The sequence below is a fragment of the Oncorhynchus gorbuscha genome, linkage group LG16, assembly GCF_021184085.1.
Source record: "Oncorhynchus gorbuscha isolate QuinsamMale2020 ecotype Even-year linkage group LG16, OgorEven_v1.0, whole genome shotgun sequence".
NCBI classification, from domain to species: domain Eukaryota; kingdom Metazoa; phylum Chordata; class Actinopteri; order Salmoniformes; family Salmonidae; genus Oncorhynchus; species Oncorhynchus gorbuscha.
Genome location: NC_060188.1, coordinates 37,591,705 through 37,610,043, shown reverse-complemented (window position 1 = coordinate 37,610,043; position 18,339 = coordinate 37,591,705). Strand labels below are relative to the sequence as shown.

Genomic DNA, 18,339 nt, shown 5'->3' with positions numbered 1-18,339 from the left:
GTGAGGATCTTAAAACATCTAAGGTTAAAAATTTGTAAGTCGCTCTGGATAAGAGCGTCTGCTAAATGACTTAAATGTAATGTAAATGTAAAAAGATTCATTCAGTATTAGTTGATAGAGATTGATAACAATCATATAATTGTGTTAAAGTTCAAATCTGTCAAAGGGTACGAATTGTGAGAGTAATGTGTAAACGTTATATTGATTACTTTATTTTGTGGTGCCTAAAAGTGTTAATCTGTGATCTACGAAATGCTCTTAATCTATGAGCCGTAGATCGATTGCTCTGGTCTCCACCCATATTCCTGGGAAAAATCGCGGTCTTTTCTCGTTGAACTAAAAGTTGAATTGAAAATGCAACACCGTATCACTCTCGTGATTATTTCTCCCCTGTTTTCAGGGGCGTAACAACTGCACCAGAGTTGAATGCACAGAGACACAGGCACAATGGCTAGAAAGGAAAGCACTAGCATTGTACCCATTCTGTAAATCATCGTGGTGTTGACAGACCTAGTTTTTAGGCCGTTGTGTGCACCTTTTTAAAGGCCTGATTTCTAAATGAGCTTTTTCTCAACAGACACCCATACTTCTGGGTAGAGCTGGGCTCTTTTGACTTGGTCCATGTAGAGCTAAATGTGCTTCCGGGGTCAACTCTACTATGCCTATGTTATGGAATGTGTGACACTGTGCTTAAATCGCACCTGGAAATGGAGGCCTTGGGACTCTGAATTAGGGTTGCAAAGCTACTGGTAAATTTACCAAAGTTACCTGAAACTTCAGCAATTTAGCTAATTAACAGAATCTATGGCAAACCATCATAACTTTGGTAACTTAAATAACATTATATATATAGTATTCATTTGTTTTATATCTGTCCATATTGTCCATGCGTTTCTACTAAATAGATCATGATTAAAGAGAAAATGGCCTAATTAATTTGAAAAAGTACATAATCAACAATGGCATTATTTTCAATGCTCTGCAACTTTTCCAACTATTTACTTTTTTCACAACTGCCACCAGTTTGATGCCAAATTATTGACAACAAATACATAGTTCTAGTAAATCAATAAAAGTGTGTATAAAAAATATGAAGGATATTTAATGATGAAACAATGGTATTAACTAAGTTTATGGTTTAATAATGATAATGTATTTATAATAAAATCATTTGATTTAATGATCTCCTATACAGGCATTCGGAAAGTATTCAGACCTTCACTTTTTCCACAGTTTGTTACTTTACAGCTTTATTCTAATATGGATTAAATACAACATTTTCCTCAATCTACACACAATACCCCATAATGACTAAGCGAAAATAACAGGTGAGGTTGAGGTCGAAGGAATTGTCCGTAGAGCTCCAAGACAGGATTGTGTCGAGGCACAGATCTGGGGAAGGGTACATAAACACTTCTGCAGCATTGAAGGTCCCCAAGAACACAGTGACCTCCAAGATACTTAAATTGAAGTAGTTTGGCCGAACGTCCAGCACTAGGAAGTTCCGAACTGAGAAATCTGGGGAGAAGGGCCTTGGTCAGGCAGGTGACCAAGAACCCTATGGTCACTCTGACAGAGCTCCAGAGTTCATCTGTGGAGATGGGAGAACCTTCCAGAAGGACAACCATTTCTGAAGGACTCTACCAATCAGGCATTTATGGTAGAATGGCCAGACGGAAGCCCTCTTAGGGTTTGCCAAAAGGCACCTAAAGGACTCTGACCATAAGAAATAAGATTCTTTGGTCTGATAAAACATAGATTGAACTCTATGGCCTTCCAACAAGACAACGACCCCAAGCACACAGCCAAGACAATGCAGGAGTGGCTTTGGGACAAGTCTCTGAATGTCCTTAAGTGGCCCAGCCAGGGCCCGGACTTGAACCTGATCGAACATCTCTAGATGTAGAGATGTAGAGAGACCTGAAAATAGCTGTGCAGCAATGCTCCCCAACCCTATATGACAGAGCTTGAGAGGATCTGTAGAGAAGAATGGGAGAAACTCTCCAAATACAACACTCCCCAAGCTTGTAGCGTCATACCCAAGAAGACTCGAGGCTGTAATCTCTGTCAAAGGTGCTTCAACAAAGTGCTGAGTAAAGGGTCTGAATACTTCAGACTACACAAAATCGATGGCATTATGAGGGAGGAAAATTATGTGGATATATTGATGCAACATCTCAAGACATCAGTCAGGAAGTTAAAGCTTGGTTGCCCAAATGGACAATGACCGCAAGCATAATTCCAATGTTTGCAAAATGCCTTAAGGGCAACAAAGTCAAGGTATTGGAGTGGCCATCACAAAGCCCTGACCTAAATCCCATTAGAAAATTTGTGAGCAGATCTGAAAAAGCGTGTGCGAGCAAGGAGGCCTACAAACCTGACTCAGTTACACCAGCTCTGTCAGGAGGAATGTGCCAAAATTCACCCAACTTATTATGGGAAGCTTGTGGAAGGCAATGTTTGACCCAAGTTAAACAATTTAATGGCAATGCTACCAAATACTAATTGAGTGTATGTAAACGTCTGACCCACTGGGAATGTGATGAAAGAAATCAAATCTGAAGTAAATCACACTACTATTATTCTAACATTTCACATTCTTAAAATAATAATAATAACTGACCTAAGACAGGGAAGTTTTACTAGGATTAAATTTCAGGAATTGTGAAAGACTGAGTGTAAATGTATTTGGCTAAGGTGTATGTAAACTTCCGACTTCAACTGTGTTGTGTGCCAGATTTTTTAAACCTGATTTTGCTTTGTAATTATGGGCTATTGTGTGTCGATTGCGGGGGGGGGGACAATTTAATACATTTTAGAATAAGGCTGAAACTCTCAAAATGTGGAGAGTGTCTGAACTTTCCGACTGCATTGTATGTGATAAGGCCACACAGACAGCCAGAGGTAATTACAGACACCTGTGACAATCTGAAGTAGCCAAAGGGGCCACTAGATGTGATAAATTGCATCAAATTCTTGAAAGATACCAACAAACTGATAGTTTACTGGTAAAATTATTACGTTTCCCGGAATATACCCTCCCTCTATAACCCTAGTTGCAACCCTAGTTTCCCCCGAAAAGGAGAAAAATTACAAAAAGGTGCCTTAACTGAACACAACAATTAAATGATGTTGCCAATTATCTACGTCAGGCAGACCCTGAGTGTATCTTGAGCTGGTGTAAACCTCATAATTTCTGTGCAAGTCCAGAAATGAGGTTCGCTCTGTCTGTGTACTGTGTAACCCTGTGTGAAGTCAATCTTGCTATCGGTGTAATTTGCTGACATATTGCTCTGCATTTCGTCCACAGTTGACCTGGAGCACATGAGGACAGTGAAGGCTGACAAACACCAGCGCTTCTGCCAAGACAACAGCCTCATCAGTCAGTTCGTATCAGCCAAGACCGGAGACTCAGTGAGTCAGTTTACCCAGTAAATTACATCAAAAGTGACGCTGTAACGGTTTTGACTTGAGGTTATTATTTATAGGGGTGCCAGGTAGTTTGTGCCTACCAGAGAAAACATTGGTTTCTCCTTTTAGTTTGGGTGGGAATGAGTCCCCTCTGGTCCGTCAAGTCTACACCAATACAAAGGACTTATGTAAAAGTCATGATGGAAATAAACTTTTCATAAACCCTTAAAACATTGAAAAGAACTTCAAAAACAACTATATTCTGTTGCATGGGTTGTATTAGCAACAACAATCATTACACACACACATAATAATATCACAATGAGTTCTGGTTCCTCCAGAAATGTCCTGTACCTCGGGCCTAAAAAGAGTCCAGCCCCGTAAAGGAGTTCAGTGAACTGACTTTTGTCACGCAATGTTTGTCCGTTCATTCAGTGTAGCGTAAACACAGTACTAAACACAATCAATATAACAATAATTTTACCACAGAACTTTAAAGCGTATCAACTCTTACTAAGTCCTCAACTACAACTAACTACATAAATCACCACAGTATACCTCACATCAAAACAAATGAAATACCGTATACAAAAAGATTGTAGTCAGTCGGTCAGTCAGACAATCCAATCCGCCAATAGATCTCCAGCGGCGAAAGGCCACAGAGAGGTGTAGTCCACGGACGCAAAGAGTGGATCCGATCCTGGGTAAACTCTCTTAGGCTACAAAACACACGTTTAACGGCTACAAAACAAACGGAATAGAAAAGCTTCGGGAACTGAGGGTTGAACACATCCTCATTCACGTCTCCATCACAACCCCACTTTTGCGCAGCTGATGCTGGCTATTTAATTGGGAATTAAAGGGAAAGCGCCCTATTGGAAGGAGCTGCACTGAGACTGTTCAGAAAAATTCAGGGCCGTCACAACGCGCACACACACCACAAACAACAACAACAACAACAAAATGACCACTGAAATACTTTGCTGTGATGATGACTAAGCAAAATTGATGCGGCGCAATATTTGTTTATTTGCGCACATTGCGAGCATATTCTGTGTTTCTGCTCATCGCTCTTTCCTTTTGCCACCCTGCCTTCCCTTCAGGTGTTCCTGGCATTCCAGAGAGTGGCTGCAGAGATTCTGGGGGTGAAGCTCAACAAAGCAGAGATTGAGCAGTCCCAGGTGAGTCTTCATTAGGCATTTCTCTTGCGTTTCCCAGAGAGAATTATATAGCAGCTCCTCGAGTCATGTTGCCATTTTTTGGGGGACGGTTTCTTCTAACCACACGCATGTACACAAGGTCAAACTGAGTGCGCCAGGTCACGAGTTCACCGCACCCGGTAGAGGACTCTTGTTACTCCTGTGATGCTGTACCTGTGACTGACACTGTCCATCTGTAAATGCAGCCATGTTGTTGATGTTAGAACCCAATGGTGTGTGAAGCGAGAGGTCAAGAGGTTGGAAGGTTTGTCTGCATCTTCTGATTTATTGTGTTTATCTTCCGCCGATGTGGGCTGAACGGGGCCTCCTAGCTTGGCCTCGATGAACCAGCCAGACCAGGTGGCCTTGTCACTGGTGGCAGCGGTGGGATTAAGGCAGGGCATCTCCCCAAGAGGCATTAATCCTGGCTGTGATATGACTGGCTGGTGCCGCGCTGGCTAGAGAGCGGCTGATGAGGCTGATTCTATGGGGAGGTCAGGACCCCCCCAGAGAAGGGAGAGCACCAAGGGAGCGAAGGCTAGGAGGTGACTCTCAAACGCACTTCCACCCCTACCCTGCCCCTTCTGATGTCAACAGACCGAGGCTAATGAATGTGTCCATCTCCACTCCCCTCTGTCACCTCCCATGAAAGCTGCCTCAATAAACCCAAGTGCTTTAATCCAGGCTAAACAAGCTGGATGAGTGGTCTGATCTGTCAGTCAAGATGCCTGTCACAGAAACATAATCTATGATGTTCATGTCTCGCTCCAGACATGTTCTCTGGAGATTATTTTTCTAGATGGGGTTGAAGTCGGACGTTTAAATACACTTAGGTTGGAGTCATTAACGTTTTCAACCACTCCACAAATTTCTTGTCAACAAACTATAGTTTTGGCAAATCGGTTAGGACATCTACTTTGTGCATGACACAAGTAATTTTTCCAAAAATTGTTTACAAACAGATTATTTCACTTATAATTCACTGTATCATAATTCCAGTGGGTCAGAAGTTTACATACACTAAATTGACTGTGCCTTTAAACAGCTTGGAAAATTCCAGATAATGATGTCATGGTTTTAGAAGCTTCTGGTAGGCTAATTGGCATCATTTGAGTCAATTGGAGGTGTACCTGTGGACGTGTTTCAAGGCCTACCTTCAAACTCTGTGCCTCTTTGCTTGACATCATGGGGATATCAAAAGAATCAGCCAAGACCTCAGAAAAAAAATGTAGACCTCCAAAAGTCTGGTTCATCCTTGGGAGCAATTTCCAGATGCCTGAAGGTACCACGTTCATCTGTACAAACAATAGTACGCAAGTATAAACACCATGAAACCACGCAGCTGTCATACCGCTCAGGAAGGAGATGCGTTCTGTCTCCTAGAGATGAACGTTCTTTGGTGCGAAAAGTGCAAATCAATCCCAGAACAACAGCATAGGACCTTGTGAAGATGCTGGAGGAAACGGGTACAAAAGTATCTATATCCGCAGTAAAACGACTCTTATATCGACATAACCTGAAAGGCAAGGAAGAAGGAATAAATCATTCTCTCTACAATTATTATGACATTTCACATTCTTAAAATAAAGTGGTGATCCTAACTGACCTAAAACAGGGAATTTTTACTAGGATTAAGTGTCAGGAATTGTGAAAAACTGAGTTTAAATATATTTGGCTGAGGTGTATGTAAACTTCCGACTTCAACTGTAACACAGGTGGAGTGAAGACTATCCCACATCAGTGGTGCATCTTCATCGAATGGGTTCGGTTTGGGGTAAGACTGAGGTTACAATAGTTGAAGGCCTCTCAACATTCACTGGAGAAAGAAATAAGAAGCAGAAAGAATAAATGTTTTTGAATTGTCTGCCAAAAACCAGTCAGTTTTTCTACCTTGTGAAGTGTAGTGTCAACAATGGTTGGAATTATGTTGTGAGTTGTAGGCATTTGGGGATGGAGGCCAGGGGGCAGCTCTAGGGTCTTGTAGGGGGGGGGGGCAAGAAAGCCTCATTATCAGCTGTCAGGTTTAGAGAGCTGTACATGGGGGTCAGGGCCCCTGGCAAGATCTCATTGGCCTGGGAGCCTACTCAGTCATTGCCCCCTGCCTGGACGATCAGATACTGGGGCCGCTGATTACTCACAGGGTCCGACACCAGGCGTCGGCAGCTCGTTAATCAACCAACCAACCAGGGCCTGGGTTTCAACCACGATGTCTGGTCTTTGCTGGCTCCCCAATCCAGGTCTGAGTTCTGAGTTTTAACTAAGTTCAGAACCTACCCTGTTCCTGTTACTCAATGTCCAGGGCCCGTATGCATGAAGCGTCTTGGGTTTTGCCTTTTGGATCATAATGAATTGGACGGGAGGGAAGTGATCCTACAGCTCAGTTGGATTTCTGACAGGGTTAGCTGTAAGATCACTTTCACTCAGAGACGTCAACAAGTCAAGAATAGGGAAAGGTGCTCGCTATACCTTTCCTCATTGAAGATGTAAAGGTTGATTTTAAAACTTCACCTTCTAAAATGTTAGTAGAAGAGGAGCCGAGGACGCACACATACATTTGGGCAGACTAACGCATTAAACTTAAAGAGAGGTTTTTTTAAGTCTCACTCGCTACAATACTCCCAAATCTTTATTGAATGGATAAACCAATATTTGACACACACACAATTCATATCTGCCTGGGAGTATTACAGTCGCACATAGATATATATATTTTTTTTCGGAGTGTTCTTCATTTGTAAATGACCATGTTTCACACATGTATTTTGGTCATGGACATTTTCCTGCGTAAACCCCGGTGCTTCTCATTTGTTTATTCTCCTGTTCAATCTATTTCTCAAGTTCTTTTTTTTTCATTTTTCTCACTGTCACCTCCATGACCCTGTCTTCACCTCTCCTCATCCTGCATTCTAACCAACTGTACCTCCTGTCTGCATCTTTGTTTTCCTTCCTGTCCTCTCTCTCCTTTCTCCCCTTTTCTTTTTCTTTCTTTTTCTTTCTTTCTCCTTCTTTCTTCTTTCTCTCTCTTTCTTTTCCTCTTCTACTCCCCCTGGTTTTGTCTCCTTCCATCTCTCCATTGGTGTGTTCTGCACAGAGGATCGTGAAAGCTGAGCTGGTGGACTACCATCAGGACGAAGTACCCGTTAGACAGGAGACCAATCAGAGCAAAATCTGTTCGGTTCAGTAGTTGGAAGTATGTCAACACACAGTCGCACACAGATATATATTTCTCCTGAAATATACTGTAAATATTAGTGCCTGGTATGAAACCGCAAGACCCTTTACGAAGTGGTTGTGGTAGAGGTTGTTGTTGTATTTTAATTGTGGGAATTAAAGTGGAACTGACAACGTTTTAACAACATGAAATCTTATTCAAATCTGTTTATATACACCCCCAGGTGTATGGAGAAGCGAGCACTTAGAAATGGTCATTTTCACGTTTTCGTACTTTCAAAGAATGTGTTTGAGAATACTGTATCTCTGAATGGCTAGGGCACACTGGTCTGTGTAGAGTCCAGTCCTGGATAAGAATGACATTGTTTTTATTTTATTTATTTTATTTACTGCAGTGTCTATAAATTGTCCAAACGCGCGACCACTTTCCCACTCTATATTGCTATAGACTTTTCACAAACGCCTTTAAGGCATTTTAGCTAGCTAAGTAAATAGCTCCATAAATGGATAAGTTTGCCTATTAGACACATTATGACTGACTTGTGGTCATTGCCCGCGCTAGTTTGATTGTATTAACACTCCCAGCCTTAGTTACATTCTTCCGTTATTGTCTAAAACATTGAGTCATTGAAACTGAAACATGCATCCCAAAGGGCTGGAGGCAGCAACACATGTACCAGGCCAGCTGTGATTTACAACCTGATAGAAATAAGTTTTGGTCTACCAAGAAAAGTATTGGTGAATTAGATATATTTATCACGTACTGAACTGCATCCATGTATTCTACCAACAATGCCTTACTCTGCAGCATGCCATTTTTAGACAAACACAACCTATTTTTAATACCTCTTATAAAGGTTTGATATTATGATTGTCTGTTTTCATATCTGCAAAGTAGTTAACGCTGTCAGTTCCATTTCCATTTAAGTCATTTAGCAGACGCTCTTATCCAGAGCGACTTACAAATTGGTGCATTCTCCTTATGACATCCAGTGGAACAGTCACTTTACAATAGTGCATCTAAATCTTAAAGGGGGGGGGGGGGGTGAGAGGGATTACTTATCCTATCCTAGGTATTCCTTAAAGAGGTGGGGTTTCAGGTGTCTCCGGAAGGTGGTGATTGACTCCGCTGTCCTGGCGTCGTGAGGGAGTTTGTTCCACCATTGGGGGGGCCAGAGCAGCGAACAGTTTTGACTGGGCTGAGCGGGAGATGTACTTCCTCAGTGGTAGGGAGGCGAGAAGGCCAGAGGTGGATGAACGCAGTGCCCTTGTTTGGGTGTAGGGCCTGATCAGAGCCTGGAGGTACTGAGGTGCCGTTCCCCTCACAGCTCCGTAGGCAAGCACCATGGTCTTGTAGCGGATGCGAGCTTCAACTGGAAGCCAGTGGAGAGAACGGAGGAGCGGGGTGACGTGAGAGAACTTGGGAAGGTTGAACACCAGACGGGCTGCGGCGTTCTGGATGAGTTGAAGGGGTTTAATGGCACAGGCAGGGAGCCCAGCCAACAGCGAGTTGCAGTAATCCAGACGGGAGATGACAAGTGCCTGGATTAGGACCTGCGCCGCTTCCTGTGTGAGGCAGGGTCGTACTCCACGGATGTTGTAGAGCATGAACCTACAGGAACGGGCCACCGCCTTGATGTTGATTGAGAACGACAGGGTGTTGTCCAGGATCACGCCAAGGTTCTTAGCGCTCTGGGAGGAGGACACAAGGGAGTTGTCAACCGTGATGGTGAGATCATGGAACGGGCAGTCCTTCCCCGGGAGGAAGAGCAGCTCTGTCTTGCCGAGGTTCAGCTTGAGGTGGTGATCCGTCATCCACACTGATATGTCTGCCAGACATGCAGAGATACGATTCGCCACCTGGTCATCAGAAGGGGGAAAGGAGAAGATTAATTGTGTGTCGTCTGCATAGCAATGATAGGAGAGACCATGTGAGGTTATGACAGAGCCAAGTGACTTGGTGTATAGCGAGAATAGGAGAGGGCAAAGAACAGAGCCCTGGGGGACACCAGTGGTGAGAGCGCGTGGTGAGGAGACAGATTCTCGCCACGCCACCTGGTAGGAGCGACCTGTCAGGTAGGACGCAATCCAAGCGTGGGCCGCGCCGGAGATGCCCAACTCTGAGAGGGTGGAGAGGAGGATCTGATGGTTCACAGTATCGAAGGCAGCCGATAGATCTAGAAGGATGAGAGCAGAGGAGAGAGAGTTAGCTTTAGCAGTGCGGAGCGCCTCCGTGATACAGAGGAGAGCAGTCTCAGTTGAATGACTAGTCTTGAAACCTGACTGATTTGGATCAAGAAGGTCATTCAGAGAGAGATAGCGGGAGAGCTGGCCAAGGACGGCACGTTCAAGAGTTTTGGAGAGAAAAGAAAGAAGGGATACTGGTCTGTAATTGTTGACATCGGAGGGATCGAGTGTAGGTTTTTTCAGAAGGGGTGCAACTCTCGCTCTCTTGAAGACGGAAGGGACGTAGCCAGCGGTCAGGGATGAGTTGATGAGCGAGGTGAGGTAAGGGAGAAGGTCTCCGGAAATGGTCTGGAGAAGAGAGGAGGGGATAGGGTCAAGCGGGCAGGTTGTTGGGCGGCCGGCCGTCACAAGACGCGAGATTTCATCTGGAGAGAGAGGGGAGAAAGAGGTCAGAGCACAGGGTAGGGCAGTGTGAGCAGAACCGGCGGTGTCGTTTGACTTAGCAAACGAGGATCGGATGTCGTCGACCTTTTCAAAATGGTTGACGAAGTCATCTGCAGAGGGGGGGAGGGGGAGGAGGATTCAGGAGGGAGGAGAAGGTGGCAAAGAGCTTCCTAGGGTTAGAGGCAGATGCTTGGAATTTAGCGTGGTAGAAAGTTGCTTTAGCAGCAGAGACAGAGGAGGAAAATGTAGAGAGGAGGGAGTGAAAGGACGCCAGGTCCGCAGGGAGCTCTGTTCTGTGAGCTCGCAATGAGTCATCAAGCCACGGAGCGGGAGGGGAGGACCGAGCCGGCCTGGAGGATAGGGGACATAGAGAGTCAAAGGATGCAGAGAGGGAGGAGAGGAGGGTTGAGGAGGCAGAATCAGGAGATAGGTTGGAGAAGGTTTGAGCAGAGGGAAGAGATGATAGGATGGAAGAGGAGAGCGTAGCGGGGGAGAGAGAGCGAAGGTTGGGACGGCGCGATACCATCCGAGTAGGGGCAGTGTGGGAGGTGTTGGATGAGAGGGAAAAGGATACAAGGTAGTGGTCGGAGACTTGGAGGGGAGTTGCAATGAGGTTAGTGGAAGAACAGCATCTAGTAAAGATGAGGTCGAGCGTATTGCCTGCCTTGTGAGTAGGGGGGGAAGGTGAGAGGGTGAGGTCAAAAGAGGAGAGGAGTGGAAAGAAGGAGGCAGAGAGGAATGAGTCAAAGGTAGACGTGGGGAGGTTAAAGTCGCCCAGAACTGTGAGAGGTGAGCCGTCCTCAGGAAAGGAGCTTATCAAGGCATCAAGCTCATTGATGAACTCTCCGAGGGAACCTGGAGGGCGATAAATGATAAGGATGTTAAGCTTGAAAGGGCTGGTAACTGTGACAGCATGGAATTCCGATAGACAGATGGGTAAGGGGACAAAGAGAGAATGACCACTTGGGAGAGATGAGGATACCGGTGCCACCACCCCGCTGACCAGAAGCTCTCGGGGTGTGCGAGAACACGTGGGCGGACGAAGAGAGAGCAGTAGGAGTAGCAGTGTTGTCTGTGGTGATCCATGTTTCCGTCAGTGCCAAGAAGTCGAGGGACTGGAGGGAGGCATAGGCTGAGATGAACTCTGCCTTGTTGACCGCAGATCGGCAGTTCCAGAGGCTACCGGAGACCTGGAACTCCACGTGGGTCGTGCGCGCTGGGACCACCAGATTAGTGTAGGCCGCGGCCAACCGGTGTGGAGCGTTTGTATGGTCTGTGCAGAGAGGAGAGAACAGGGATAGACAGACACATAGTTGACAGGCTACAGAAGAGGCTACGCTAATGCAAAGGAGATTGGACAACACCCTGTCGTTCTCAACTAACATCAAGGCGGTGGCCCGTTCCTGTAGGTTCATGCTCTACAACATCCGCAGAGTACGACCCTGCCTCACACAGGAAGCGGCGCAGGTCCTAATCCAGGCACTTGTCATCTCCCGTCTGGATTACTGCAACTCGCTGTTGGCTGGGCTCCCTGCCTGTGCCATTAAACCCCTTCAACTCATCCAGAACGCCGCAGCCCGTCTGGTGTTCAACCTTCCCAAGTTCTCTCACGTCACCCCGCTCCTCCGTTCTCTCCACTGGCTTCCAGTTGAAGCTCGCATCCGCTACAAGACCATGGTGCTTGCCTACGGAGCTGTGAGGGGAACGGCACCTCAGTACCTCCAGGCTCTGATCAGGCCCTACACCCAAACAAGGGCACTGCGTTCATCCACCTCTGGCCTGCTCGCCTCCCTACCACTGAGGAAGTACAGCTCCCGCTCAGCCCAGTCAAAACTGTTCGCTGCCCTGGCCCCCCAATGGTGGAACAAACTCCCTCACGACGCCAGGACAGCGGAGTCAATCACCACCTTCCGGAGACACCTGAAACCCCACCTCTTTAAGGAATACCTAGGATAGGTTAAGTAATCCCTCTCACCCCACCCCCCCCCTAAGTTTTAGATGCACTATTGTTAAGTGACTGTCCCACTGGATGTCATAAGGTGAATGCACCAATTTGTAAGTCGCTCTGGATAAGAGCGTCTGCTAAATGACTTAAATGTAAATGTAATGTAAACAAGTGGACTACACGTCTCGAATGTTCAGAAAGTTGAGCTTACGTAGCAAGAATCTTATTGACTAAAATGATTAGAATGATACAGTACTGCTGAAGTAGGCTAGCTGGCAGTGGGTGCGTTGTTGACACTACACTAATCAAGTCGTTCCGTTGAGTGTAATAGTTTCTGCAGTGCTGCTATTCGGGGGGCTAGCTGGCTAGCTAGTAGTGTTGTTTACGTTACGTTGCGTTAAAAGAACGACAATAGCTGGCTAGCTAACCTAGAAAATCGCTCTAGACTACACAATTATCTTTGATAGAAAGACGGCTATGTAGCTAGCTATGTAGCTAGCTACGATCAAACAGATCAAACCGTTGTACTGTAATGAAATGAAATGAAAATGTGACACTACCTGTGAATGCGACCGGGTTGTGAGTCTATTCGGTAGACGTCGGCTAGCTGTCGGCTAGCTGTTGGCTAGCTAGCAGAGTCTCCTACGTTAAGGACGAGAAATAGCTGGCTAGCTAACCTCGGTAAATTAAGATAATCACTCTAAGACTACACACTCTAAACCTAAACTACACAATTATCTTGGATACGAAGATACGAAGACAGCAAAGACAGCTATGTAGCTAGCTAACACTACACTAATCAAGTCGTTCAGTTGAGTGTAATAGTTTCTCCAGTGCAGCTAATCAGTGGACGTTAGCTAGCTAGCTAGTGAAGACTACGTTAGGACGGCGAAATACGATAATTACGCAATTATCTTTGATACAAAGACGGCTATGTAGCTAGCTGAGAAGAAATTGCTAAGATTAGACAAATCAAACCGTTGTGCTATAATGAAATGTAATGAAATGTAATGAAAAAGTTATACTACCTGCGGGAGCGAAGTGCCGATGCGACCACTCGCTCCAACCCGGAAGTTTAATTGAGTGATTAGTTAGTTTGATTATTAACAGAGAAAATCTTTGGTTGGTTTAGACTGGTCCTACATTAGTTTGGCACAAACATTTTGTTGGAGTAACATATTTTATGTCGTATCATTAAACCTCTTAGTCCGCCCCATCCCGGATCCGGGATCGTGACTACAACCTCAAGCTCATTACCATAACGCAAAATTAGCGATTTCTGAAAATTGCAAATTAAATGAAATAAATATGCCTATCCTCAAGCTTATCCTTTTCTTAACAATCCTGTCGTCTCAGATTTTCAAAATATGCTTTAGAACCAGAGAAAATCAATAATTTGTGTAAGAGTGGTGATAGCTAGCTTAGCATTTAGCGTTAGCATTTAGCACGCAACATTCACAAAAACCAGCAAAGGGATCAAATAAAATAATTTACCTTTGAAGAACTTCAGATGTTTCAATGAGGAGACTCTCAGTTACATAGCAGATGTCCAGTTTTTCCTGAAAGATGCTTGTGTAGGACACAACGTTCCGTTTTGTTACTATGCATTTGGCTACCGAAACTAACCGAAAATTCAGTCACCTAAACGTCAAACTTTTTTCCGAATTAACTCCATAATATCGACTGAAACATGGAAAATGTTGTTTGAATCAATCCTCAAGGTGTTTTGTCATATATCTCTTCATTGAAATCCCTTCCCTGGAAGCGTGCATTCTTCTCTGATTCGGATGGAAAAATACTGGTACCTGACTTTTGCGCACCAATTTTCACGCAGACACCGTGCGGGACACTTGGTAATTGTAGGCTCTTATGGTCAATCTTCCAATGATATGCCTACAAATACGTCACAATGCTGCAGACACCTGGGGGAAACGATAGGAAGTGTCCGTTCATTCCTGTCGCATTCACAGCCATATAAGGAGATCATGGAAAACGTGCCTCCAGAAATCCTGTTGATTTCCTGGTCACTCAAACATCTTGGTTTTGCCTGTAGATTCTGTTCTATGGCACTCACAGTGAAAATCTTTACAGTTCTGGAAACGTCAGAGTCTCTTCTTTCCAAAACTATCAATTCCAAGCATAGTCGAGCATCTTTTCGTGACAAAATATTGCGCTTAAAACGGGCATGTCTTTTTATCCAAAAATGAAATACTGCCCCTAGAGTCTTAACAGGTTAAGAGAAAAAACCCTGAAATGATACTGGTATAGAAGATGTTGCCAGGAATTCCCGACTATTATAGTGAGCTGCATCAGTATGATCCAGAGAAGTGGGCTTGGTCCCCGGACAGAGTTTGCGTCTGTTTGACCTATTTCTACGCTTGTGATTGGCGTTGAGCTGGCTGCATCTGCAAAGAGACTAGAGCAGATTCTCCATATGTTATTTTTACCACAACATTCATCCATTAACTTGTATACTTCAGTTTACATGTTTTTCTGAGTGTGACAAATGAAAGGTATTTGAATTATATAAGTATGGTCTGGGGCCTGGGAAGGAAGACCTGGGGCCTGCTTTGTGATCCATAGATTTCTGGACTATGCAGAAACAAATTGCAAATATTTTGTAGTATCCATTAGGTACATTTAATATAATTAGTGTTTAAAGTTGCACGATGCAGAAATCGCTCCTCCATTTCCTGGTTGCTAAAATTCTAATAGTTTACCAAATTTCAGTTTGTGACAAAATAAGATGGTATAGTGTAGAGCATCATTATACCTTCTAGTCCGCTGTGAAATATATTTTCTATAACCCAAAGTATTGTTTCAGCTATTTGAAGCTGGTGTACAAAACCGAAAGTAAAAGACATAAACTCATTTTAGGAATGGAAGCATAGAAATAGCACACATAGAACTGATATACTGCTTCTTAGACTTGCTTTCAAGTAGAGATCATAGATCAGTAGAGATCATAGATCAACATTTCTATGTGAAATGTTTCAGGTCGCCCAAAAAGTGACACATAACCACTTTAAATCAGATGGATTTTCTTGTGTGGTGGCAGCTTTCTCATATTTTGCCTCTGTTTATGTCTTTCTTTATGTCTGTGTGTTTCCATAGCGTGTGGTGAAGGCAGACATCGTGAACTACAGTCAAGAACCTGTGGCGAGGACAGTCAACCCCCCGCGCAGCTCCATGTGTGCGGTACAGTGACCCCCTCTCTCCCCCACCTCCCTTCTTGCCCCTCCACAAACTGACGATAGCAGTGAGGGCTTCTGACCAGCAGGATGCCCCCAACACACTGGCCCATAGCCAAAGCAGGGGAATTGAGACAGCTTGGTTTATTCTGCTGCACACACACACACACACACACACACACACACACACACACACACACACACACACACACACACACACACACACACACACACACACACACACACACACACACACACACACAAACACAAAAAAACAAACACACCTTCTCTCTCAACGCACAAGTCTTGAGAAAGGCTTTCTATCAGTATTTCCTTGAGGTTTTTCAGGGTCCTCGGATATGTTAAGATTTGAATGTGAGGATCTCTCTGTATGTACAGTTTGTATTTATAAAGGGACCCCACAATATATTCCTGGCTTCAATACATTTCATATATTTTCATGAATTATTTCTTGAGTAGTAATCAGCTTTGGTTGCAGCATACGTCTGTTTAAACATGAAGTTATGCTGAAAGCAAATGGGCCCTCCACTTTTTCAGCAATATATTTTGAGCAACTGTTGTCAATTTTTTTCCCTTCTACTGTCTTCATTATTCAATTATTCTTCAAAGGACCCTTTTTGTTTGTATGTATGTATTCAACAAAAATTTAAACGCAACATGTAAAAGTGTTGGTCCCATGTTTCATGAGCTGAAATTAAAGATCCTAGAAATTGTCCATACGCACAGAATTTGTTCGTGAGAATTTTTCCTTTGCCAAGAGAATACAACCACCTGACAGGTGTAGCATATCAAGAAGCTGATTAAACTGCATGATCATTACACAGGTGCACCTGCTGCTAATTACACAGGTGCACCTGCTGCAATAAAAGGCACTCTGAAATGTGCAGTTTTGTCACACAACACAATGCCACAGATGTGTCAAGTCATGCTGCCTGCAGGAATGTCCACCAGAGCTGTTGTCAGATAATTTAATGTTAATTTCTCTACCATAAGCTGCCTTCAACGTTGTTTTAGAGAATTTGTCAGTAAGTCTAACCGGGCATCACAACTGCAGACCACGTGTAACCAGTCCAGCCCAGGACCTCCACACCCATCTTCTTCACCTGTGGGATCGTTTGAGACCAAACAGCTGATGAAACTGAGGATTATTTCTGTCTGTAATAGAGCACATTTGTGGGGGGAAACACATTTTATTGGCTGGGCCTATGCCCTCCCAGACCCACCCATGCCTGTGCCTCTGCCCAGTAATGTGAAATCCAAAGATTAGGGCCTAATGAATTTATTTCAATTGACTGATTTCCTTATATGAACTGTAACTCTGTAAAATCGTAGAAATTGTTGCATGTTGCGTTTCTATTTTTGTTCACTATATTTGGCATTTTTAACCTTGACAATGGACATTTAAGTACGTATTGGTACAGCTTAAAGGTAGGACAATATATCTGTATCTTTGTAGCCTTTTTCATCTGTCTGTTGTCGAACAGAAAAGTCTGCAATGAAGAACTGCTTTGACACAAAGTGCTTCGTAGGATCTTCATTTGTACCAAACAAGCTGAATAATAGCCAACCTACACTCTTAGAGAAAAAAGGTTCTAAAAGGGTTCTTTGGCTGTCCCCATGAGTCCTTTGAAGAACCCATTTGGGTTCCATGTAGAGAGGGTTCTTCAAAGGGTTCCCCCATGGAGACAGCCAAAGAACCTTTTTTTTCTAAGAGTGTACATAAATTACAGGCATGTGTTTTGTACAGATATTCATCCCTCAAAATAAGTTGGCTTATCTTGCAGTTTGTATTGTCAAAATGTTTTCTTTGACTAATATGGTGTACTTGCACAGAGGATGTCAACATTGTACCAGAAAATACATGACAAAACAATGTGACATGGTTGGATTTTACTCTGTAAACCATGGCGTTCGCCTTATGTGTAAATTGTCTTTATAAATGATAAATGCGTTGCTTTGTGAAAGATTTTATTTTCAATGCTGCTCACATTTTCAGTAAGATGTAAAGAGCTTCCCTCATTGGATGGAATAGCCTCTGTACTCCCTATGACTTTTGGTCATAAAAAGAGAATGTCTAAAAGTGAAGTATGAAATCATGTTATATATTATCTGTACACTCAGAAAATGGTTGTCAAGTAAACATTCAAAAGTAGTACAGACTTTGTATATGGAAAAATAAAAATGCTATTGAAAAAAATGCAATAGTTTATGTAATTACTAGGCTACTGTATAGTTTGCAACATTGTGCCTCCTTGGAATTCTGGAAATAAATATTATGTGAGTGTGTGGTTGTGTGTATACTTCTTTACCTGTGTGTATGTGCGTGTGGCGCTCGCACTCCTGCATGCACACACACTTGTAATTCCAGTTTAGCCAGGTGTAACAGTGGTAAGGTGTTTGGACTGCTGTTGGGACAGCTTTATGGAGACCCTAATAGTTTGCGGGCTCTGTTTGTCACTGTTCTAGTCCAATTATTGTATTGATTTGTGTTGTGTAGTGGCTTTGCTGGTATGCATCCCAATTAAAAAATGTTGAGTTGGCCCCACCAAGGTTAACATTCTAAAATCACCACTGGTCATTGAGGAAAACATGTGTTTGAGAGTCTCAGCTTTTCATATCTAACTTAATAGTTTGTAGCTCAAACCATTTGGACTCTACAGATGTTTTTGTAAAAAGACCTGGTCCCCTGCAATGGTACAACCCAGAAGTCTAACTCAAACACAAAGTTTAAAAGCATCAAATCACACCAGCATCATGGTGGGACTCATTG

At 43.7% G+C, this 18,339-nt stretch overlaps 1 protein-coding gene across 2 annotated transcripts in view; it reads left to right on the top strand.

The window, feature by feature from the left end:
- The window catches only part of LOC123998668 (ras-related protein Rab-28), a 77,092-nt gene extending 61,287 nt beyond the window's left edge, over nucleotides 1-15,805 (top strand). The window contains exons 5-8 of one of the 2 annotated variants that reach the window (XM_046303762.1): nucleotides 3,311-3,414; nucleotides 4,515-4,592; nucleotides 7,702-7,800; nucleotides 15,472-15,805. In XM_046303762.1, the coding sequence (XP_046159718.1) occupies nucleotides 3,311-3,414; nucleotides 4,515-4,592; nucleotides 7,702-7,794 (275 nt within the window). In that variant the 3' untranslated portion in view covers nucleotides 7,795-7,800; nucleotides 15,472-15,805. The remainder of the gene's footprint in view (nucleotides 1-3,310; nucleotides 3,415-4,514; nucleotides 4,593-7,701; nucleotides 7,801-15,471) is intronic. The other variant, XM_046303760.1, reaches the window with a different exon arrangement.
- Nucleotides 15,806-18,339: the final 2,534 nt, after the last annotated feature.